The sequence below is a fragment of the Ruditapes philippinarum genome, unplaced genomic scaffold (genome assembly GCF_026571515.1).
Source record: "Ruditapes philippinarum isolate M1 unplaced genomic scaffold, ASM2657151v2 ctg3787_1_1_1_1, whole genome shotgun sequence".
Classification (NCBI taxonomy): Eukaryota; Metazoa; Mollusca; class Bivalvia; order Venerida; family Veneridae; genus Ruditapes; species Ruditapes philippinarum.
In genome coordinates, this window is record NW_026861830.1 from 45,534 (window position 1) to 72,191 (window position 26,658).

The window sequence follows — 26,658 nt, forward strand, 5'->3', positions numbered from 1 at the left end:
TTTATAAACTGTGTCATACTAATCAAATCCTTAGATTTTCAACATTAACTTTGTTTCTTTATGAAAAAGAGATGACATTTGCTCGTATTTTGTTGTAACCAAATAATAAGTTAGCGCCGAACCATACTTGATCAGATCCGGAAAAATACATTGTTGGGTACAACTAAAATACAATCAAATTGTTGTATCTTTTTATAAAAATACTAAGGTGATATTTAGAATTGATTTCAAACTTTTTGTAACAAAGGGAAATAACTCAAAAATTAAAAAGTGCAGAGTACCGGTTCTTGTACACTGCACTTCGGGTCATTATAAGAAGCATGTATACCAAGTTTGAAGTCAATCCGACTTATAATGACTGACTTATGCTAAGGACAAGCTTAAGGGGACGCCAATGCCAAAAGTAACCCCTTTATGTCAACTTTTACAAGGCAACACAAAAAGAGCCAGGTCAGTTTTTAAGTGGTTCCAGTCTGACAACTATGTTTAGAGGAATAAATCCTTGGTATGACTTCAGACTTAGCAAGGTAATATTTAAGGTATTAGCACCCTAATGCATTACCTCCGCTTTGAAGAGTATTCAAATAGGCTAGAATTACTGTTAACTACATTGAAAATGAGGGCCATGGGTTCAATCCCCAGAAGGGTCAACTTTTTTTTTCTTTCTTTTTTTCTTTTAACATTATTTATGTATCTCTCATGTCACATATGGAAAGAAAAAAGTGTTTAATTTTGAATTTATATAGGTATTTATTGGCTAAATTATGCTAAATCTAGTAATAAATATGGTACCTGATATTTTCAAAGTGTAATATAATCAAAACTAGACGGTAAAAGTATTTCATATTTTACAAGATCAACCAATATACTTTTTTAAAAATTTAGGGAAACTTTGAAAACAGGCACTCATTTGGGTAAATTTTAAGAATTTTTTGAATTAGGCTCCCCAAGTGGAAAAATGGTCAGACATGTGGTAAAAATGGGTGGGGTAGGGTAACATTTTTATACAGATTTCATAAATTTTAAGTAATAACCATAATTTTGCTTATGTGGATTGTTAGCTGAATGGTACTATTTGTTTCTTACCAAAAATTCATGGGAAAACATTTTTCATTAGAATGTTATAGCAGATTATTTAAAGGTTCCTCATTTCTAAAAAAGGGCCCTCATAACATCCTAGCTTGAGTTCAGAAAAGTGGCCATAACTTGATTTCCGTACGGTAAACTTTGTTTAAATTTTGCATACAGGTGTACTTTAAGGTATACATCTGACCTATGATGTCAATTCTTTAGTTCCTGATAGTGCCCATTAGGGTCCTAATACCTTAAATGACTAGAAAAATCAACCAGAAATTAGTAAAGAACATGGCTGCTCAACAAATTGATTCACCCAATAAGTATGTTTATGTTAAGGTTTAAGTATTTAACAATTTCTTGTTGTTTTTATTTCTGACATATCTGAGTAAAACATCAACTTTAAAATAAAACACATTTGATGTGTATGATGAAATAATAAAGTGACCAAGTAAAGCAACGCTCCTCAAAAATCCTAGTAAGATACAATCAGAAGGTAATTATCATAGTGATTTCCTCAACTAGTCCTCAAAATAGAACTACAGAAGGTGCATAGTTAATGAGGCTTAGTTAACTTGTAAATTCATTTCAGCAACTTTTCAGTTCATATTTCCAAAAACGTAACATACAGTAGCAGTGTAAGAAATTAGGATTTGAATCGACTAGGCTGGTCGGACTACCAGATTGGAATATTCACTAGCCCAAAAGACATTTCACTAGCATGATTCATTTGTTTAAAACAGTTGTTTATATTGCCTCTGAAAATACAGTAGCCTGTATCGGGCTTGTAACTGTGACAAGTTGGTAGCCCGAGGAGAAATTTAGTAGTCAGGGGCGATCAGACTACTGCTATTTCGAACACTGCAGTAGAGCGAGCGTCATTCAGCTTTTGTCAGCTATGATAACTGTATTTGGTCTGTTTTGAGTTCTTTCTACATTTATAATTTCTTTATCCATTGAAAGTAAATCTAGATTTTGGGAAAGTAATGAATAAAACTTATTAAATATAACACAACATATTTCTTGCTTTCTTATAATAATTTATTATTCCTCTAACCCTTAATAAAGGTTTTGGATACAAGTTATAAATATCTAAACAAAAGTACAAAAACTCCATCTACACATACTACATGTACAAATACAGTCATTCTTAACAAAAAAATACAGTCATTCTTAACAAATTCTAAAAAGTACAAGACATCTTTTCCATCTATACAAACAATAAATACAGACATTGTAAACAACAAGAGCACTCACTGTATCATCACCTTAGTACAACCACTAATAGGTGGATCAGTTGGTTAGACCACTAACTGTCGCTCCTGAGGTTCCGGGTTTGATCCTGGGTAACACCCTTGGGATTTTTCAGAGACACTTTCAGTGTTTCCCACCTACCTAGAGGTTTACTGGTACGAAACCCAGGTAATCCTCGCATGTATCAGTGCTATACACTGGGCATGTAAAAGAACCAAGGGATCTATTCAATAAGAGCTAGGGACTGGTTCCCGGGCTCCCTTGTATCTCATAACTGTCTCTAGAGTCTGCTGAGGTAAAGAACCTACTGGAAATAAGTGCTTGCACTTTCGTAGGTTATCCTTGACCACCCGGTCTAAAGAAAATCACCCAGTTACCACTGGTTAACTCCTATCAAATTTAGGACTTAACTCGTTACTGCACTAAGGTGACGGTATGTGGTGTTAAGGCTCATCTGATTAAAACTGTTTTCATAAATATTTAAAGTATGATGACAACAGCACAGCGATCATTTAAGCTCAACCTTTTCTTCAAAATGGACGAGCTAAAAATAGGGACATAAAATAATATAGGGGAAAAAAATTCTTTCAGGTGCAAAGTAATCTCAGATATCTATATTTTAAGAATGAATTTCATCTTATCTTAAAATTTGGTAGTTGAACCTTCAACACTTTGTTACATAATTATGAAGTTATGTTTAACTAAAAGATGGGTGGAAAAACAGAATAAAGACATACACAAGTTAAATGAAAAGAAAAAAGAAAGAAATGACAGATAAGAATGATACAAGCAATAAAATGGTTAAGAGACAAAGTGTTGTAAAGAAATCATGATGAATTTATAACAACAGGGACTAGTTTACACTATCAACATACATGCCACTTTCACACAAATGTAAGACGCATTCAGCACTGAAAATATCAGTGCCCTATTCCATTCAGAAATTCAATTTTACCTAGCACATGTATAACACATTTGTTTGGAATAATACATGAAATATGTGGAGAAATATTGTCTGATAAAAGTATATGATTGATATAAAACATCTTAGAGGATTTATCTTGTAGCTAGCTGCCAGAAATAATGGTCCCAAACTTGAGCATTAACATACAAAATTAAAATTGTTTACCATTTTGTAAACCATTTCAGTAAAAACATCCAAACCACATAAAAAAAGAGTCTCCTAAACAATAAACATTAACAATGTAAAATACATTGAAAACATAAGAAACTTCCCATATCTTTATTTTTTACTATTTTTGAGCTAAAATGCTTGATAATCTGTTAAATCAATATTCTAATTATTGTATTTACCGATAATTTTTCATAAAAGTGATGATGATAATAACATTCATCATCAAAACATAAAATAGAAAACAAAAGCCCAATTTGACATCAAAATACTTGGAGAAAATAATAAAATCAAAGTGATGTAAATTGGAATCCAATAAAAAAAATACTTTGCATGAAATGATTGATGAAAAATAGATGATGCTTGCTTTTCTGTATATTTTAAAGAAAAATTACTTATATATACATTTTTTTCACATTTAATTTGGAATTAACAAATGATTAAGGAAAACATGCAAAAAAAGGAGAGCAATTTTATGCATATTATGGTACAAAAACACATGGAAATAGAACAATGTGGAATAAAATATACATACAGATGAGATGAATGAAGAGAAAACAAAAACAAAAAAAAAACCACTTAAATTTTCAAAGTTCATAATTATTCTTAAGTATGAGACATACACATAATTATATCATTGACCTACATCAAAAATGTAGATTACAAATATGCAACTCAACTCAGTTTCTTGTTTCCTTTTAGTATAGAGCATTTTTTTCACCTCACCTTTGATGGCAAATGGCAAGAAATATATATAGTAGCATACAATTTTAACCCTTTCATAGCATTCAAAACACGACATCTGTGTTAAACAGATACTGATATATTTATTATGTTTAATGGTATTTTAAATTAAATGATTGGTTTGAGGATGGAAAAATAGTTTAGTTTTCTATAATGCATCAGACAATTTTGTAACCAAGGCCTACCTGCCTCCTGGGAAGGGCATGGAAAATGTGTGTTTCTTCTGTTCCAGCACTACCTGGTCAATGCAGTAGGCTGAGTAGCTTTGTTTTGGTGCCAAAATAGCCAGTGATATGTCCAAATCATATGGCCGGTGGCCAGGCTTTGAGTTGGTATTTTACAATCTGTCTCCACACAGCTTTGCCTCGCCAGTGTTAAATCCAAGGCAAACCATGCTATTCACACAAAGGGTGGAAGGACTTTGGTTACAACTGACAGGTGCATTACTCATTTCATTTCTTCTACATAATCATTATATTGAAGTAAAAAATAAACAACCATCTGTTATAATAAAGTCCTGTAATTCTTGGCCATGTAAGAATATCAAGTTTTAAATTATCATTACAGATAAAACAGATAAGCACATGTACAACAATGACTCTATATTAAATGTATTTGTAATAGAACAATATGTAATTGTATTTGTAATAGAAAAATGAAAAAATATATATCAAGGTAAATTTTCTACTTAAAAGCAGAGACACCTAGTTCCCCAATACTAAAATAGTCACAAGCAAACCAAATAGAAATCATATGTTGACTTTCTGTAAGGTATAGCTGGACAGCTACCTCACAAGAAAGAATCGTTGTTTCTCACAAATTCAACCAATTAGTGACAACTCCAAGTGAGTGACTGGCACCACTCAGCTTTGAAGGCCCCTTCAATAATTGTTATATACATGTTATAAATACAACTACTTGGCAGTGGTAATATTGTTCTGGCAATATTAAAATGCTTCTGTATAAAATTCAAAGCTCAAAACGATTTCAACTTCCTATTAAAAAGCAGTATATATATATGTAAAATGTAAAATCTGAATAAAATGCAAGCAATAAAATGAACACTCCACATAAGTCCTGAGAGATCAGTATTGAAATTTATAAATATAACTTGGATCGAACACATAATTGTACCCTTTTTTTCTGAATTCACAAAAAAGTATTCTTCCTCTAGTTTTGTATCACATCTGTTTGGTATAGCTCTTAATTGTCTAGCAATAACTCACAGCTTTCTCTAAAGAAATGTTGCATGTTTAGGATTGATTTTGATTTATGAATGGTCATTTTAAAATGTGCTATAACACACAAAGAAATGTCCAAAGGAAAAAAATCACTATGTCCTGAGACTATATTTGTATACGAGTGTTTCCTTCTCAGTATGAATTCCTTTTCAATAGTTTTCCTTAACACATCACTTTCGGCTAGCAATCTTAAAGTCAATCTTGAAAATTACTTTCACATATCTATGTATACTGACATAACACACAACTCGCTCCAAAGACAAACTAAGCCACAACATTCAGTGAGAAATATTCTACATTTCACAGATTTTAAGTCTGATATGAGGTCTATTTCACACACTAAGTCAGGTTTTTATCATGCACTTACGCCACACAAAATTTCCTGTCTTTTCTCTTCATAAATACGAGTCATTTGCTGGTACTCATTATTTGCATCTAAAACCTGTAAAATAAGGTAAATCAGGTTTCATCATAAGTCAAAATAGATTATTTTTTTCATGGATCATACTGTTGCCACTCTGACCAATGGAGTGATATAATTTGCATTAGGTCCGGAGCAAGTCTTTTCAATCAGCAGAAAGGTATATTAAAAGCCTTCCAGTATGCTGGAATCAGAACCTATTTACTCTATGAATAACTGCCAACATCATTACCCTTTTACAGTCAGTGAGACAACACAACACTCTACAGTATATTAAAAGAATGAAAGTATGAAAGTAACTTACTAATACAGGGGCTGGTAGTTTACCACAGCTTTGTCTAACTAGCCATTCCTCATGTAGATTATGTAAATCCTCTATCAATTTCTGAGAAAAGAAATATAGAGGAATTGAAAAACTTTAGTCTACACTGTAAGCAACTATTTATTAATACATTCACAATAAACCATTATCTACTTATCAAATTTGACAACATTTCAAAAGATATTTAAAACATAGAGAAATTTATATACATGTACTTACATAAGGTACTCCAGCTTCCTCTTTTCGAGATCTTTTCTTAATACGTTCATAACAAACCTTGGGGTCAGCCCTCAAGTAAACTGTATAAAAAAATGTACAAAAATAAAGAATGTTATAATTTTTACTTTAAAATTTCCTGAAAGAAACCCTCTTCAAGCAGGAAAACCTCTTTAATATCTTACTGAAATGCTTGCAAAATAAAATATGTAACACTTATATTGTTGTTGACAAACTTTGTCTTAATTGAAATGATGTGAAATTCCCCTATCTGAGAGTCCCTTGCCCCAGTAAAATACTAAGGGCCCCGAACTCTTAATGCACAGGAATTTACTACAAAATTAAATACAGTGATTTTCCTGCTTATATAACAGACTCCAATAAAAGGCTTCTTCCCAATTGAAATTTTCTTTCAGCATGCAGTTTTCCCAAAAATCTGAACTTAAACCTGCTTTTTTACTTCCCAAATCAGCAATTTTAGCAATATTTTCCCCAAAATCAAGTGGCTAAGGCCTCTTCCCAATAAAGTGAGAAAAATCACTGAAATATCTTGTTATTAAAGATCATATCAAATTCAAATTTAGAAGAGTGCAACTATTATGGTTTTTACAGCTTTACACAAACTTTAAATAATAACATAACCTTGGTTAAGGGAGATAATTGTAAGAAACTTACCAATAAGATCTACTCCAGTGCCAGGCATTTCAGTCAGATACTCGAACCATTTGTTCAATATTTCATACTCCAAACCATTTATTGTCTCACTGAAATTTTACATACATTATACATTTTATATCCACATATAAAGATGATTTACCAATAATATGCTACATTTTTATAATGCTTTGTTTCTAGAGCAGTCCGACAGTTCTCAATATGAGGGACAATTCTGATTTTCATAACAAAATGCTTAAATAACTTAATTATTAGCAGCTAACATTTCTGTCTGGTCAGACAGCATGCATGTTCCACCTAACCTTTAACTGGTGGGAAAGGTCAGTTATCATAGCCAGTAGATGAAGCATGTCTTTTTTAAACCTTGAATATCAAATAAGAAGAACTTTACAAAATCTTTAAACTTCAGTCTTCTAAGAACTTAAACAAGAGCTGTCAGAAGGACAGCGCGCTCGACTTTTTTAGTGCTTGCCTATAAAACAAAACTTTGACAGTTAAGGGCACACAAGACTTTAACTAGGAATTTCTAAGTACAAATCAAGAAACATTTTCACAGAGTTATCTTCTCTTGCTTACAGATAGGTCTCATGATGGCACATAAGAACTCCAACTTCCAAAGTAATATCTCAAATGGTTAAGTCAACAAGTGGACAAGAATGAAAATCTTAACTGAGTTTCTAAGTGAAAAAGGGCCATAATTCAAATAAAATCCTTAACAGAATTACCTTCTCCTGCCCATGTTTTGGGACCATGATGGTAAACAAGTATTCCAACTTTCAAATTAATATCTCAAACAGTTCAGTCAAAAAGTGGACTGGTACTAAAAACTTAACCAAGATTCTAAGTCGATAAAAGGCCTTAATTTTTAAAACAAATCCTTGACAGAGTTACCTTCTCTTGCATACAGATGGGGGTAATGATGTGAAATAGCATTAAAAGTTTCAAAGCAATATCTCAAAGGGTTAAGGCAATAAGTGGATTTGACCCATATTCAATGTATTTTCTAAGTCAAAAAAGGGGCATTAATTCTGTCAAAAACCTTGACAGAGTTATGTCTCTTGTCTGTTGATGAAGGTCGTGATGGTAAACAAGTATGGTCAGTTTCAAAGCAATACCTCCAATGGTTTTGAAATAAAGTGAGGTGGTACAAAAAACTTAACCAAGCTCAATACACTTTCTAAGTCAAAAAAGGGCCATAATTCTGTCAAAAACCTTGACAGAGTTATGTACTCTTGTCTGTAGATGGAGGTTATGATGGTGAACAAGTATGGTAAGTTTCAAAGCCATACTTGTAATACTTCTGAAATAAAGTGGGGTGGTACGAAAAACTTAACCAAGGTGTGACGCCAACGCTAACGCCGACGCCGACGCCGGGGCGAGTAGGATAGCTCCCCTTTTCATAGAAAAGTCGAGCTAAAAATCAAAGTGTGAAAAATGTTGTATTGTAACAAGAAATACAATACACAACAAAACAAATAGTCAAACATTTTAGCTGGTGTTTATCATTCTTTAAAATAATTTTATACTCTTATTCAAAGAAATATTTTAATACTTACTTTCTGTAATCATTTTCAACAAAACAGTGTCTTGTACTAAATAAGGACCTTTCTAGCATTTTGACCTGCTTATTCTGTGAATGAAAGTAAAGTGAGAACAATGTAATGCCTATAAATGTTTAAATACAATAGAAATTATTTATAAGGTAAAGAGAAAATCCTTATGTTGCAAATACATATATCTTTTTGCTTATAGAAAGGTTCTCAAAGTGAAAGAATACTAAACATCTGTAAAAAATCTATTCCATACATTTTCCATAACCATGCCTTAAGGATGTAATACCTACAACCCTAAGCATCCGGTCTGAACTGCATAAGCAACTCAAGGTTACTGGTATTGCCAGGTTTCATTCAAGGCAATGCAATACACAAACTCATTAACTGTGATAAATAAGGAAACTGTCCTCTGAGAAGAGTACACCTCTAATCCACTGCAAGGAATCTGGTAGGGGACTAACAATTAAGAATCACAGCATATGGTATTCTGTATAAATAATAATCTACTTACATGTGGTTTTGTATGCATCTGGACCCTGGTAAGCTGAGCATATATGTTAAATGAAAAACTCCATCTGGATGGATCTTCATATAACAGTTGCTGCAACAGAAAAAAAATACATCTATTAAATGACCATACTCTACAGCTTTAATTTTATTTCCTGTTAAAATTATCATTGTTCTGCAAGATTATTGAAATGTTACAATGCTTAAAAGTAAGTGGTAAATTTCAAATATAAATCTTAACAGAATAATTTATTAAATCAGATCCTTATCAAGAAGGTTTTTCAATTGTTATAGTCATCTTGAAGATGCTTGAACTAGACCGTTGTATCTTGTTATGACAAAGTGCAATGTGTACAGCTTGGAAATAATTCAATAAACAGTAATAATCAGATAATAAATACATGGGTGCAAGTTAAAATTTTTTAAAAACCTGAACTATATGTTTGGGGGCCAGGGGGCCGCAAGGGCCCCCGGTGGGTACAAGGCAACGCCCGGCCAGGGGTCCAGGGGGCCGGAGGCCCCCGGAAGCTCCTGCATTATAGCACATTTGAAGGCCTAAAATGCAATTCCCTTGAATGATTACATGCCAGATAACATACATACTGTAGTAAAGTATTTTCACTTAAATCTTGCTCACATAAGTATTTTCTTCTTTTCTCTCTCTTTTTCTTAATTATATAAACTAAAACATTTCAACACAAAAAGAAATGTGCATTCATATATTGTTTCCACTATTTAATATTGTGGTTCCAACTGTAAAGAGTGATAAAACAAACCAATATATAAACTAGAACTGCCACTATCATGGCGTGAATACCCCCGCATACCACTTTGTCAGAATCAACAGTGGCCATTTAGAGCTCAAGGACAACCTCCCTGCCAAATCTGAGGTGACTAAGCCAGTGCATTGCTAAGTTATGTATTCTACATGCTTCAAATGTGAAAATGTCAAAATCAATACATTGCGGACAGGACATTCTTTAGCAATTGAGAAGAAAAGCTTTTTTTTTGTCAAGGTCCCTGTGACCTTGACCTTTGACCCAGTGACCTCAAAATCAATAGGGGTCACCTTATAGTCATGATCAACATCCATACCAAATATGAAGACTGTGGGTCAAAGGAATCTTAAGTTAATGGGTGGACAAACTTTTTGAAGTCAAAGTCCCTATGACCTTGACCTTTGATCCAGTGACCTCAAAATCAAAAGGGGTCATCTACTAATCATGATCAACATCCATGTCAAATATGAAGACTGTGGGTCAAAGGAATCTAAAGTTATTGGGCAGATAACGTTTTTGAAGTCAAAGTCCCTGTGACCTTGACCTTTGACCTGGTGACCTCAAAATCAATAGAGGTCATCTACTGATCATGACTAACCTCCATGCCAAATATGGCGACTGTAGGTCAAAGGAATCTTAAGTTATTGGGCGGACAAGCTTTTTGAAGTCAAGGCCCCTGTGACCTTGACCTTTGACCTGGTGACCTCAAAATCAATAGGGGTCATCTACTAATCATGACTAACCTCCATGCCAAATATAAAGACTAAGGGTCAAAGGAATCTTAAGTTATTGGGCGGACAAGCTTTTTTAAGTCAAGGCCCCTGTGACCTTGACCTTTGACCTAGTGACCTCAAAATCAATGGGGGTCATCTACTAATCATGACTAACCTCCATGCCAAATATGAAGACTAAGGGTCAAAGGAATCTTAAGTTATTGGGCAGACAAGCTTTTTTAAGTCAAGGCCCCTGTGACCTTGACCTTTGACCTAGTGACCTCAAAATCAATAGGGGTCATCTACTTATCATGACTAACCTCCATGCCAAATATGACGACTGTAGGTCAAAGGAATCTTAAGTTATTGGGCGGACAAGCTTTTTGAAGTCAAGGCCCCTGTGACCTTGACCTTTGACCTAGTGACCTCAAAATCAATAGGGGTCATCTACTTATCATGACTAACCTCCATGCCAAATATGACGACTGTAGGTCAAAGGAATCTTAAGTTATTGGGCGGACAAGCTTTTTGAAGTCAAGGCCCCTGTGACCTTGACCTTTGACCTAGTGACCTCAAAATCAATAGGGGTCATCTACTAATCATGACTAACCTCCATGCCAAATATGAAGACTAAGGGTCAAAGGAATCTTAAGTTATTGGGCGGACAAGCTTTTTTGAAGTCAAGGCCCCTGTGACCTTGACCTTTGACCTAGTGACCTCAAAATCAATAGGGGTCATCTACTTATCATGACTAACCTCCATGCCAAATATGACGACTGTAGGTCAAAGGAATCTTAAGTTATTGGGCGGACAAGCTTTTTTGAAGTCAAGGCCCCTGTGACCTTGACCTTTGACCTAGTGACCTCAAAATCAATAGGGGTCATCTACTAATCATGACTAACCTTCATGCCAAATATGAAGACTAAGGGTCAAAGGAATCTTAAGTTATTGGCGGACAAGCTTTTTGAAGTCAAGGCCCCTGTGACCTTGACCTTTGACCTAGTGACCTCAAATCAATAGGGGTCATCTACTTATCATGACTAACCTCCATGCCAAATATGAAGACTAAGGGTCAAAGGAATCTTAAGTTATTGGGCGGACAAGAAAAAACCGACGGCCGGACGGACGGCCGGACGGACGGCCGGACGGACAAGCTGATTCCAGTATACCCCCCTTACAACTTTGTTGTGCGGGGGTATAATAAATTGAAAATTGAGTTGATTTGTACCGAGTTTACGTTTTAATTAGGGCTGAGCTGACCCTGATTCCATACAAACAATAAATTGTTTTCAAAAAAAGATAATTAAAACAAGCCTGGTTATGTTTCACAGTAAGTTTGTTTTTCATATGGTTTGGATCGTCTGCGTACATTTAATTCTTTTTTCCCCGCTGGATCCATACTTGAGCTACGCCGGGAACGTCACGTCTGGCTTTTCCAGCCAGTTTCCGTAGTTATCCCGTTTCGATCACATACAGACAACCATTCCCATCTCCATTTATTTTTTGAGGTCTTCTCGATATCTTTTGTATTAAATCCTTCGTGTAGAAACTTCATTTTGACTAACAAATTGTACAATTACTTTCTGTTTACATATTACTCTGTAGCCGAATCGGTAACGAAGCCGCTTTTTCATTGGATGATTATAATTAGCGCGCCAATCTAAATCGTTGTAATAAATTCACGGATAAAATTGCATGCCGGGATTAATAATACATGTTTTCGTAAACATCTCGTATATCTTCGGAAACTATCGGCAGTTTCCGCGAAAGTTTACTATTGAGGCTTCGAGAACAACCGTGAGCATCCGTTTGTTACATAGCGTTCTCGATTATGAACTTCTAATCGGTGGTACTTCTCAGTTTGAAAGAGTAGACCCGCACCATACCCCTCCAAATATCTCAACGGATTTACGTGATTTGCAAAAATGATCCCTCCGGCACGTGAAAAACCGGAACTTCCGGCACATGCCGGAAAACTTGCACCCATGTAAATAAACATTTAATTCAATCATCTAATCATGGCTGTTCTCTGCAAATCAAAATACTATCCTGTGCACAGGTATCTTCACTATTAATCAACAAACAAAAAATAAACACAAATTTACTCTTACCAATGCATTATGTCCCTGTACATTTGTCCATTGACTTACTGGCTCTTTTATTGCCTGAAACATGCCGTACAATTTAATTATCACTCTAATGAAAGAATAATAGATTAATTAAGCTGTCAGATTTAAAAATCTAAGGAAGTTATAAGAACCTTTAAAACATCTTTTTTTAAATACAGCACTTCATCATGGTCTTTGAATCTATTTACTGATAAACAATCATAGATCCATGTTGAAACAGAAGATAACATATTGATGTTAAAATAGACTTGTGTTTCAGAACCATGTGTCCATTGCCAACAGCACCTTGTAGCTCCTGATTTTATGCAACCTTAGGCCATTCATGCATTTAATCATTGAATGTACATATTTCTTTTCCTAACTTAAATGGTTTTCATACTAAAAATTCTGAAAACTAGCTGGAGACAGTATCAGGCCAAACCACAGAGCCGTGCAGACTGGTCTTTATATAGACTGCATAACTTCTGACGATATCAATGGCAGTGTTACTATACCTCAACAACTTTGGAAGACTTGAAATACTCTAGTAGAGTGGTTTTGCCACATCCTATATTACCCTCAATAGAGACCTGAATAAAAATATGAGAAAAATGTGTAACATTTAGGTATACATTTTTTAGGAAGAAGTATTTTAAAATTGATTTATCTCAATAATGGTTGAAAGAATGCAAACATTAAATAAATAGTTCATGTGTTTTTTTGTACATAATAAAGTAACAACCATAATCTTTTAAAATATACATGTGAAGTTGATGCTTTGTGGTTATATCATGTAATAGAAAAAAAGAGGCCTGTAACTGTATACCAAATAAGACTCAACAAAACAATAACATGTACAATGTCATACCAATGGAGTAAATGTACTTACTGTATATTTACTTCCAGGCTTCAGTGGAATCTGGATATTTTCTTCATTGAGCACTGAAATGTGAAATTTAAAGTTCAAAGATGTTTCAGTCATTGCACTGGAACTTGAAATTCTGTCAATAATAGCAGTTACATCTGATTCGAAAAAAAAAATCCAATCCCTCTTTAGTGTTTTTATTTGGGATGTTCTTTAAAGTCATGCAGTTTTCCCAAAAAACTGAATATAAATCTTCATAACTTTATAACTTCCCAAGTTAGCATCTGTAGTAGAGTGGGCGGACCATCGCTCGGCGTAAAAATACTATATTTAGTGATTATTCTAGACTTGAAAAAGGGGCAGGGAGGCATCAAAAAGAGGCAGGGTGGAAAATGTGTCAATACAGATAGTTTATGACCGTTATGATAATCATGGTCAGATAACTCATATCTTATCAGTAGATTTATTACCTCCCTTTATCTCAACACTTTCTGGTTACTTGGTTTAGTGTGTTGTTTATTTTCTATATTTATGGTGATAGTGTCAATAGTGTGCATCAGCTTCTTATGATTCACAGAAATGATAAATACCTAGAGAACTGTTAAAAAGTGGCACAGCTTAAAACCAAGACAGATAAACTAAGAACTGTTTGTGACTGAAATAATAGCTGCATGTACCTCAAGAAGGTGAATAGTTCTGTATGCCACCCTGGCAAAAAAGTGATTTTCTCATGACTGTCCTCTGTCCTATTTTTATAGATTTAAAGCTCATGGAAATTATATTTGAATGAAAGAATTGTACTGTCTGTATATATTTGTATCAATGACTTTATTGCAGGGCTACATTTACAGTGTCACATTTTATGTAAATTTTAAGGTTTCATGTTAAAAACTTTCATAACTTGGAATTTGTTTCATTATTTGAATCTGTGCTTTGAGCAGTGATAATTGGTTCGTTACTTTAGGTCACTCTGTAATAATATTGAAAGACTGGTTAATTTTCTAATTAAATTTGGGTTATAAAACAATTTCAAGTTATTGAAATTACTTCAGTCATCTTTTATATTTCACAATAACAGTCACATTTAGCTAAAAAAAATTATCATGTACTGTACTCTGTACAGAGATGTTCAAAGAAAAACCAACGATTTTATCTTTATAAAGTAAATCTAATTTCGAATTGATTGAAATTGATTACAAATTGTCATTATCTTGCAATTTATAATTATTTTTCACATATGATTTTACAGGTGACTAATAGATTCTAACTGTAGTTGTTACTGTACTATTTCATAAAAAAATCTCCCGACTTTCAACCGCAGAAAAACGGTTAATCTGTAGATTAATAATTCATTCAATTCATTAAAATGTCTTACAGCTAGAGACAAATATTCGCTTACTCATAATTGTCTTTGTTTATTTTCTGTAAAATTACCGTACGATTAGTCTAAACAGTCTATGTAACGAACGGCTTGCAGTACGGCAGTACAGGACCGTACTTCAGTCCAGGGCCGTACTGCTAGTGTAGTGGCTTCGTACACAAATTATTTCATTCACCTCCTTTTATATAAATGTTGAATTGCAAGGGAGAAACACATTTAAAATCGATTCTTAGCAAATGTAAATAACTTTTATCGTACCTTTCTTTAGCTCCAAAAAAGAGGAAATACTGTGGTTTGTTTTGCGAATTTTCGCACGCTCTTTTTCAATTTCTGCAAATTTCCTTTTCGCAGACGGCATTTTGTTTCTCAAATGAACAACTAATTAATGAAACCATAACACCCATCCTTATGACTTTAAAGATTCTTTACGCAATTATAGAGATTAATATGTGTAAATAATTAATTGTAATTACCTGTACTTGTAAGTTGTACATTATACGAATTTTTACCGACATACAAACAAATAAGCGAATGCATTACAATTCGATTGTGTCCGTAAATCATTGCCATTTTAATCAGTTAATGACCACGGATTATCAATCAGTCGGTAATGTTCCTTACAAATCATTTCAAACTGTTGCAAACATAGCTAATTTGATCGAAACCACTTCACACGGGGCCGCTTCACACGGCCCACTTCACATCGGTCAGTCAATTGTTATCGCCGTGGGGCACCAGGTTTGTATATTGGAACGTGTCAACATCATAATCTTATCTTATAGATAAGTGATTGACAGGTTTTTTATGTAGATCTATCTTATACATATTGATTGGGTACAGGTAAAAGAGGGCAGCGGGGCGCATTTCAGTATACGGGCGGTGTTTAGAGGCAAAAGGGCGGACCTAAAAAGGGGCAGGGCGGAGCGCCCTGTCATTCCGCGCTAGAATAATCACTAATATTTGATATGGCAAATTCAAATCAACAAACCTCAATGTTATATGTCCATTTTCAAGACCGATGATATTGTTTTAAATAGCCATTGTGTAAAATTCGCTAATCACATAATGATGTGCATGGCTGGAGCTACAGATAGTCCGGATAAACAAGAGTGGTTTGCGTGAAATTGTACCATAGCTCGGCGTACAATACAACATGATGCAGGATTGTTTTTCGAATAAAATCTCTTTTTTATCGTATGAAGAAAACATATTGAATAAATTGTAATAATTAAATTAGGTTCATACATTTACAAGTACCCAACTTTTAGTTTAAATTTTACAGCCCCAAAACTATAGTGTTAAAAGATTTTAATAATTTATATGTTGGGGATTACATACGGTTGTTCGTCTGCTATTAGCATTGTCACGTGACTTTACCAGCAGTGAACCCACACCAGCCAGACTAGGATAAAATGGTGAAAGATGTAAATAAAAGCACCAGTGACCTAAATCGGAGATAACTAGAGACATTTTCAGATATTCTAAAAAAAATATTTTTACGCCGAGCATTGGTATGCGCCGAGCATTGGTCCAACCACTCTAGTTATTTCCCCCCATATCAAGAGGTTAAGGCCTCTTCCCAATTAAGGGAGATGTTCAGTCAGAAAGAAAACAATTAGATATTTCTTTCTAAACATCGAACTTATTATTAAATGTATAGACCTGCCAAATTCATTCAACATAGCGAATCATGGCCGCCTGTGGATAATGAAATTGCTTTTTCAAACATTGACCCAGATTGGCCAGAATGCAGACAATATCCACAAAACAACTAGATCTATCTATTCATCTGAATAAAAAGAACTTGATCTAGATCTATATAGCAAAATAAATTATTACTTAGTATGTTACACTTACAAAAGACTTAGTGAATCTGCCTTGATAATTCAAGAACTTTCAAATCCATAAAAGTTAAAAGCCATTGACATGACCAAAATTTTTTTCTGATTTAACAATAAAATCAACAAAATCATTATATTTTTCATGACTTACCTTTAGATCTAAGTTTCTTCAGTTGATTGGACCCCAACATTTCTTCAGCACTTGAGTGGAAAGACCTTGTCCAGAAATTTTTTCTACACTTCTTTGTGGCTGTAATCCTGGCGCGTTGTGTATTCCCACCAAAAGATCTTGTAAATGCCGCCAATGTGTATGACCCGAAGGTCGCTCGAATTGATTGGATAGACAATACACACATTGCGCCATCTATCAACACACCCAAGGGAGATAATTTAGCAGGTATCTAATTAACTGATTAATTTGAGTTTATCAGTTAGAAAATCAGCAAAAGACTAAGTGATCATTTTTCAGAAACCGAGTTAATAAAAAACCGGTCTTGATTCTAAATACAATAAATAATACAATATCACTATCAGATTGTAAGGTCAGCAATATTTAAAATACCCGTTCACCATGTGCATAGTATAGTTCTGCAAAGTCAGCATCTCAGCATCATTACATTTCATTACAGTAGTTCCATGTCTGATTTATTCCACAATGTTAAATCACTGGTGGAGGCTCTCATCCTTTTCAAGTGGCATAATTATCACTCTTTAATGCTTGGAGTCCATTACTTTCATTTTTCACATCTTCTCGGACTAAGAGTACAGGTTGTCTCCCTTGCACGGTTGACTGTCACAAAAAGGTCACATGTCAATTCACCATTATACTCCGCCCACCGTGAAATTTTCTCACGCTCCGATTGGTTACTTTGGGACAGGCCGTCTCAGGTGAGTTGACCTCAGTACACAATTATGGTAACTTACGTGTAAAAGTGAAACGTAAATGTTTACGGAAGTTGTCTTAATTTACATAATTGTGAGTAAACAATAAATGTGAAAATGCATTTGCATTTATAGTTAAATGAAATATATACATACATATATTTTATATACTATAATTTGTGTAATGAGTGAATAGGTAATTTGTAGTGATTTGATTTATAAAGTGCCTTGGCATAAGATATAAATATCCTATTTTAGTTTTACAAGAGAAAATCAATAATCGGATGTAAAAGATTTACTTGTCAAATCGACCTAGTGACAACGATTTGCTTTTTTTCAGTCTTGTAAAGATAGGAGAAATTTGTCTGTCAATTTGTGTGTTGGATTTTAATTGGGAACATGTAGGAAATTAATAAGTTATGGGCACTTGTCTGAGTTTAGATCAAGAGGAACTGAAGGCTCGAGCCCGGAGTGCTGAAATAGATAGACGGATCCAGACATGGGCTAAAGAGGAAGGGAACACTATAAAAATTCTGCTTTTAGGTAAGCCTCAACATTGAACAAATAATAGTAATATGTGTATAAAAAGTTTTTTTCCAGACATTAAACGTTGATCTATTGGCACATAATTTAGAGATGTCACTCACTAATTGTGATGAAGTTTGATGAAGAGTTATAATTATAATACATTTTAATGTTAACATGACATTAATTAATATTGTGAGAAAAGTTTTAATTTTATCTGTAAAGCAGTAATTATATACAGCATCCACTTATGAAATAATGTTACTTTTTTTGTTAAACAAAAGAAAGAAAAGAAATCTCAATTAAGTCTGGATTTATTTGCTTTGATTCATCATCACTCAGTACATATGTATAATGTTACATAGAATATAATTGAAATATACAAAAGATGTATTCATTGAGAAGATAAACAGGACAAATGTGTATCAAATCTCCATACCTAGAGGGTCCAGATTTAACAACAAGGTTTGTTAATGCATGTGTTAGGTCCTATTTATTGACAAGCTTCATAGTGACATGAAGCATAATTATCAAAATAGAAATGAGCTATGATAATCATCTTACAACACTAAAGGTGTATTTTCTATGATCACCTCAGCCACAGGCACATGGTATGACCATTAAAATGTATGGAATGTGATGAAAATATATGATATGAGGGATTGTCCTTTTTTTTCAAAAACTGAAATGTATTATATTACATTTTAAAACTGCAGTATCCTGCTAAATTCAATGGAATTGTCTTATAATTTAAGGGCTATCAGTACCAGTATTTAAAAAATCAGGGTTTAGCTGGCACATAGAAACAGTTACATTGGTTACATGCAAAAGAAAATCATCATCACCTGTATCATTCAGTTGTTTTTAGCTAAGTTTTATGTCAGCATTGTTAAACTCACATGGTGGTGGTGTTGGTAGTTTTCACTCCAGATCACTGCAGTAAGCCACATTGAATTAACCAGAGCACAGTTCAGCCACCGCATTGTTCCTGGGCAGGATGTCAAGCAGTTTAATGCCTTCATTTCCACAAGGAACTGAAACTTCTGTACATGCGAGTACAGAGGTACAGTGCGAATGACCGTAGAAAATATTTCATCAATCAGAACAAAAGTGACCTGCGCTGTCCGGGAATTGAACCTGGGTCATCCGATTCACAGTGCAATTTCTGAGGTTTTTAAATACTGACCCATGGAGGAAGACCACAGGTGCTTTCTTTGTTGGACATTATTTTTTGATATCAGTTGGAACCTGAAACCTTCCTTAAACTTATTTTCAGGAAGTTATAATGTATGAAATGCTATGAAAATAATTATAAGACATTTATGGGATTGTACATTTCTTTTTAAAAACTAAATGTTTAGATCAATGATAATGGTGGGGATCAACAACCGAAACTGAACTTGAGACGGCCAGTACATTAGTAACATGGATGTGTTTTAAATCTTTAGAAATACATTTCTTTGAACTGAGACAGCTCATCCTATTTTCCTCATCAAAGACTTTCAACTTACTTCTGATTGCTACATGTGAAGAACTAATTATGATCAACTCAAGATTGTATATTTTAATAATTATGATCAACTCAAGATTGTATATGTTGTCAATAAATAAATATACATTGTATCTATTAAGGTGAATACTTTAATTAAAATATGACCTTTATTTTGAATGTCAGTTTTGTAAAAATGAGTATACATTAGATAAGTATAAATGGCGAAAAAAGTAAGATTTTTCAAGCCTTAAAACAAAGCCTTAAATTATAGATAGATATTTATGCAATAATCAAGCTTTAACAGTTATTAGTAATAAATTATCGTGGTGTTTTTTTTTAAAACCCCATGTTGTACGATATTATATCTTCTTGTACCTGGGTGAATAAAAGATATGTTCTGTTCTGTTCTAAATAGAGTAAATTTAATTAAAACTATTATTTGAGTATATGTCAGTATTATGATGTCAGAAAACATTTTTCTAAAAATAAACTATTTCAACATTTCAATGTTTTGTATGAAATATAAGCAGATGAATAAACATACAGAAATTACAATTTACACAATTTAAATGAATACTTAGAGGGAATTATTTCAATATATTAAATTCACTTAAGTCTATTATTATAAACATGTGATGAACTTTGCTGGCATGTGAAAAATGTTTTATTACCTATATGCTATTTATATTTCTTATTGAATTTGAATAGGAAAATTGAAAGTATTAACAAAAATATTTTAACTAGTTATTTATTGACTAATCAGTAAAATGACAATTATTCTAGTCTGTTGTAAGTAATGTGTTAATTAGTGTTTTGAATAGATAAATATTTTGCATACTCTGCTAAAATACAAAATGAAAATGTTTCTGATCCTGTCTTTAAATACACAATCTCAATTTATGTTATCATTAATAATCTGATTGATTTTGGTTTTACATTTGTTATAAAAATGACAAAATACATGGGAATTTTAATTAAATTATATACATTAGTCAAATTATGATATTTGTGATTGGTTTCAGAAAATGTAATATTATGACAGTACCTGCTTTATCATAGCCGCAAGTGATGTGAGTTCCTAACTGATATAAAGACTTGATACATGTACATATTACAACATCATCCAACTAATCGGCCCACCCTTAATTCTTATTAGTGCCATATTTAAAATGATTTCTGGGACATGACCAGTAACAGGTGATTCAATTTGCTACCTTTATCAATCATCTAAGAGGACATTTATAATAAAACTTTGTTTAATGCAAACTACTATATCTGATGACCAGAGTGAAAATTAAAAATTGAAAATAGATAAAGTAATGTTAAATATAAACCCTTTATTGGCTACACATTTGCAAAATTATTTTAAAAAAAATCTTCTTTGATTTAATCTGCTCTACCCATACAACCAGTGCAGACCAAGATAGCTGACTTAAAGCAGTGCCATCTGATCACAGTCTGCACTGTTTAATTACTGATATAAGTCAGTACTTGTTTTGAAAATTTCCCCAAAAATGATGAATGATTTTGTACAGACTGAAAGATGGACAAGTAGATTTTAGATATTTAGAGGGCGCAAGGATAAAGTTTTAATTTTGCACTACTGCTATGTTGTCTTAAATCAAATATAAGTTTTTCTTATAAGTCTGCATGACCTTACATGTTTGACTATATACTACAGACTTGTTGGATGTGACAATTAATTGTATAAATATTTTATAAAGGGATTATCACCTGATCTCATAGATTAAAAGATTAGCATCATGATCTTCTGACTTCTTCTATTAGATATAAATCCCCAACAAATATGTTGTCTTCTGCTTGTATTTTATATTTTGTTTTTCTCTCAATTAATTTCTTTACTTGTCTGGTTATGAAAATGGATATATTTGACTCTTAGATTTTAATCAATATGAATAAAGAATCTTCTGTGGGAATCTAAAAGCAATGTCAAACAATTTAATCATTGATTTGGTGGATCCTTGAAAATGTTAAGAGGTTGGCCTCAGCTTAAGATCCATGTACTAAGTACACCAATATTTTCTTTTTTTTTGTTACAAAAAATAGAAATTTTTATTTCCTTTTTAATTTTTTTTTACAAAAATAGAAAACTTTGCATTCAAGAAATATTACTTGTGTTTAAGAAATATAAAGCTTGAATATGTTTATAAATATATTTGAGGTATGAAAAGAAACAACAAATCTTGATCATTTATTAATGAAAGTTTAGTGATTCATTGAGGTAGTGAATTAATTATGCAGGTAATATTGCATTTATCATCATGATGATTACATAAGTTGTCTGTGTAGGTGAGAACTTTTGATCTTGCATGTCAGTTTTGTTGTCCGAACTGTCAGTATACCAATAAGTTATTGACAACTGGATACACATGTATCATGTACATCTATAATTACATATAAACCCCCTTAGGTTATACAATTTTACAATTTGTTTATGAAATGTGAATATAAATTAATTACAAGACACATTTAGTTACATGAAAATCCTAAAATAGAGATAAACAGAAAAATGTAAAGAATGAAAATGTTGTACTGGCTTCGTTTGATTATGCCTAAAAGTGAGTTAGTTTTCAATATGTGAGTAAGTATTCAATATACTTGCTACAGTCCTTAATAATAATTATAATTCACACCTATTATAAAGTATGTTTAAAACTTGAAGTAAGCATGATTATAAATATAAAAATTTACTAATATTTTGAATTCTGAGAAAACTGAAACATACATTAAGTGCACAATCCTTTCAAAAAACTTAAAACAGGATATATTATAGAGTATGAAAGTTACCTATTATCAGTATGAAAATGTTTTACAATTTACTTACAATATGGGTAATAAATAAAGAAAAATGATGTGAACTTATCCATATATTATGAAGTACGGTACATTGAATTTAACTGAAAAACGCAGACTATGTGATACGAAGAATACATTAATATGGGGAGATAGACATAATTATTTCAAATATATAAACATCAATGGAGCAAAACTGTTTTAAATGAGTGTTTTCATGATTTAATACACTTTTTTGACTGTCTGATTAAAATATGTAACTAAATAAACAGATTTATAGATTTGCACTTTATAAACAGATAGATTTTTTTACCTTAAGCCTTGTGCTATCAATAATGACTTACCACTGCCATGAATATGATCAGAGCCAGACCTGAGAATTAAATCATATCTAATAATTTTTCATGACTAGTCATGACCAATTTGCACCCCTGTTGAATTATCAGACTCTGACTTTAGGAAAGCATTAAAACCTCCAGAAAAGGCTTAGCACGTAGGGACAGTCAGATGCACAAGGAGTTGGACATACATCTCCTGCCATTTTGTTGCCAAAACTAAATCATGGCAGTACCTGGAGTGGGGGCAAGGGGGTTACATAGTCTCAATATTTGTACTGCAAGACTTACTGATTTTACAAACTGATATAACATATATGTCTGCAACGAGCAATTATAATCTTCTATATGGTGCACAATTTGCTTGGCTAGGGGGATATATTACAATTGACTGGGGCACTATTGTAATAGTTTGCAGCTCTGAATATTGAAATCTCTCAAACTCACTCTATTATAAAGGATTTTTTTTATTATAAAGCAGGACAGTTGGATTTAAAAATACGTGACTCGCTATTACAGTTCTGTCAATCTAATTTAGGAATGAAAGAAGAAAATTGAAAAAATGTGTTAAATTAGAATCTGATTATTTCATCTGGGCTGGTGGGTGATTATCTATTACAATTTTATGGTGTATAAGTTCAAAGGGAAATCACAAATGTATTTTTTCACTTCATTACACATTTTATGCATGAAATGTGTCCGTAATATAAACATCTTAAAGGAGGATTGAAATTGAAACTGTTTTATGACCACTTCAAATCATTTGTTGAGCCATTAGGATTGTGGTTTTTCCCTTTTCTGTGTCCAAATTACTTTTATACAGGCTGAATAAGAATGAGAGATGAAAAGTCAAATTCATTAAAAAGACGGTCATGCAAATTAGTGTATGAAGTGTTTATATAATTAGTGTTACATTTCCTTGTATTGTGTTCAGGGTCATTCTGGTGACTTAAGATCAAAGTGACCACGGGTCAAGCTGGACAAATGACCAGGTGGTTTATTATACTGTCATCATGTTCATAAACTTTGTACAGCTTGATCTCTGTAGACATATCAGAGAGGTGTAAATTGTCCTTTATTGGTACCTCACATTACCATGACTGGCTTAAATTGGTCTCAAGTCAATATCAGCCGCGTCATGACAAAACCAACATAATGGGTTTGCGACCAGCATGGATCCAGACCAGCCTGCGCATCCGCGCAGTCTGATCAGGATCCATGCTGTTCGCTATCAGTTTCTTTACTTGTAATAGAGTTGGTTAGCGAACAGCATGGATCCTGATCAGATCCATGCTGGTCGCAAACCCATTATGTTGGTTTTGTCATGACGCGGGTTCAGTTGTGTATATAGGAAGCTACATGTTTTAGCTTATAGACTCTTGATTCTGTGAATCCCAGAACCAACTAGTACTAAATTAAAAGCAATAATATGCTCAATGAAGCAATGCCATGCTCCTGTCTGATTTGAACCCACATGGTCAGCAATCTTTAAATTACTTGTCCAACAATCACGCTGCCACTTAAATTGATCTTCTCTGTAACTCTATATTCACTCCTGGTGTCTTAATTTTTACAATTAAAAGAGTAAGAGGAAAATGAAGTGTCTACTGAACACTGCTGTGATTTTAATTCCAAAGCGTAACATTTTATTTGATTGCATGTACATCTCTGAAGAGTAACACTGATGATTAACTATGACATCAGTCTCTCTGGTTGCAGGCATGGAAAATTCAGTTGCTAACAGCAGGGTTTTTTTGAATAATATTGTGTTTCCTTCTCATTCAACAATGTACAGTCTAAATTCAAAGCATCATGTTTTTGTATAGTTTTGTCCATTTTACATTTACTTAACTGCATTACTAAGAGGCAAAATGAGTCATTTTTATGACTTTCAGTATAATTGTTGTACTACAATATTATCAAAAATTATTCTATTTTGAAAGATCACGATTACTTTTACCTTATAAGAGCATAATTATTTATATATATCAGCACTGATACATTTCCAGGATTTATTTGGTCTAGAAGGTATAGGATTATTTTGACTGTCAGATTTACATGGTTTGACTGATATTATAGTAAATAACATTAACTTAATCTGATTACAATAACATGCCAGATCAATTAAAAATTCCCATGATATCATTTTTGGATAATTGAAAAGAATATGTTTAAGACCACTTAAGCCTATAAGTCAATAAGTAATGGGTGACCATAGCTGTGTTAAAGTAAATAGAATTATGGAGATAAGAAAGGAAAAATTTAGTCTTGATCTGTTAATAGAACTTTCAAAGATAAATGATTAACACAAATGTTAAAAATAAGCAGGGAAGGAAATGCATTACAAGTTTAAACATGCTGTGCAAACAAGACTGCAGCAATGCAAACTAATAAAGTAAACAATTAAAGGGGATTTACATAATCTGTAATAGTAAAATGTGTCAGATTTTAGAGAGTAAACATTTGGCAATATTCTTAACGGGAAAACAAAAATATTCTGTCTGTTTCCGTCTTAAGGGGAAAAATATAATTGATTTGCATAATTTCCAGACTTCATTTGACAAAATATTATAAATTTATTGTTTTTCATTTATAAAATTTTGTATATTACAAATTTCAAATGACCAGTATCCTCGGAAGATCTGAGTGATAAACAGACTAAAAGTAATTTTGAAGTAACAGTATTAGTATATGAATCCTTAGACTGAATTACCGGTAACCTAATTGCAAGCTGTGCAGACAAGAACATGGTCTCCACTGTTCACTATTAATTTATATCAGTACATATTTTTTAAATTTTCATCAAAAATGATAAATGGTTTGTCCAGATTGAAAGCTAGATGAAAGTCTTTTTAAGGTTTTATTTTGGCAAAGGTCAAAGAAGACTATAAATCATGTAATTATGATATTTGATTATAAGAATGATATAATTATAACAACTTGTTAAAGGTTCAAGTAATAGTGTTAGGGTCCAATTTTTACTATTGATACAATTAAATTGTTCCAATACCTTAACAGCATAAGAATACAGAACTGGCACTTAATAAAATAAGAAAGTTAATAAATGTCAATATATTATAAAGCAAAATCGAAACTTGTTAAAAGAATTGTTTTTCTCCATTGGTCATGTCATATGTCAGTTTTAATTTCTGTTTTATCTGATTAAAAAAATCAAAAATACTGAAATATAATACATGCATTTTGCCAGTATGTGGTTATTTTACAATCTGAGAAATTAGTTTTTTTACCTCTGGGAAAAATTTTGTCAATGTTTTTTTTCAGTGTTCAAAAATTACAGCTGCACTGTTTATTAAATTGCAAGTTTTATGCCTACTGTAGGGGTGGGGGAAGGATACAATAGATGTAATCTATCCTCCCTGTTTAAGTTATAATGCAAGAACTTTAATAAAAGTAAGATAAAGTTATAAGAAATCCTAGGATATACTGTAGTTACTCAACTTGGCAGGGCTTCTTATGAAATATAAATTAATATCAGTTTATTTATTTCAAAAGGGCAATTAAAACTCAATTTAGAATTGCAGGTAAAGTGAAATAATCAATTTTTTGACATTTGAAAGGGAAGAAAAGTTGATGATCTCAATTTTAATGTTTTCATTTCCTGCTTTACTTTATGCAGTTGACTAAAACGAGGCCTATTTATCTTGAAAGCACACTGTTTAAACAGTAGTCCCGCAGCGAAAGTACACAATTCATGGATAATGTACTATGATCAAATGTGCGTTATTTACTTGTGCCCTAGGTACGCTAGATAAAACTTTATATG

General features: G+C 32.8%; 2 protein-coding genes across 3 annotated transcripts in view; one reads left to right on the plus strand and one right to left on the minus strand.

The window, feature by feature from the left end:
• Window positions 1-2,185: 2,185 nt before the first annotated feature.
• Window positions 2,186-17,615, minus strand: LOC132716970 (thymidine kinase 2, mitochondrial-like). Of its 2 annotated transcripts, XM_060700316.1 has the most exons (11): window positions 17,389-17,615; window positions 16,978-17,190; window positions 13,629-13,681; window positions 13,255-13,329; window positions 12,743-12,796; window positions 9,144-9,233; window positions 8,636-8,709; window positions 7,080-7,168; window positions 6,408-6,487; window positions 6,171-6,251; window positions 2,186-5,887 (listed from the first exon to the last, which is right to left on the minus strand). In XM_060700316.1, exons 2-11 carry the CDS (start codon window positions 17,180-17,182, stop codon window positions 5,801-5,803), a joined length of 888 nt encoding a protein of 295 aa, XP_060556299.1. In that variant the 5' UTR covers window positions 17,183-17,190; window positions 17,389-17,615; the 3' UTR covers window positions 2,186-5,800. The 2 variants fall into 2 exon arrangements, with proteins under 2 accessions (XP_060556299.1, XP_060556298.1); XM_060700315.1 differs by having other exon boundaries at window positions 16,978-17,615.
• Window positions 17,616-17,730: 115 nt separating this feature from the next.
• The window catches only part of LOC132716972 (guanine nucleotide-binding protein G(o) subunit alpha-like), a 34,552-nt gene continuing 25,624 nt past the window's right edge, over window positions 17,731-26,658 (plus strand). Inside the window, exons 1-2 of the mRNA XM_060700317.1 lie at window positions 17,731-17,802; window positions 18,049-18,251. Of these exons, the coding sequence (XP_060556300.1) occupies window positions 18,128-18,251 (124 nt within the window). The 5' untranslated portion in view covers window positions 17,731-17,802; window positions 18,049-18,127. The remainder of the gene's footprint in view (window positions 17,803-18,048; window positions 18,252-26,658) is intronic.

Bases quoted from the DNA above. Each gene is read 5' to 3' on its own strand.
- LOC132716970 (XM_060700316.1), bottom strand. From the start codon at position 17,182: ATGTGTGTATTGTCTATCCAATCAATTCGAGCGACCTTCGGGTCATAC. The intron at 12,797-13,254 runs GTATAGTAACAC...GGCATGTTTCAG, and splicing joins AGTCTTCCAAAGTTGTTGAG to GCAATAAAAGAGCCAGTAAG. The intron at 5,888-6,170 runs GTAAGTTACTTT...CTTATTTTACAG, and splicing joins AACTACCAGCCCCTGTATTA to GTTTTAGATGCAAATAATGA.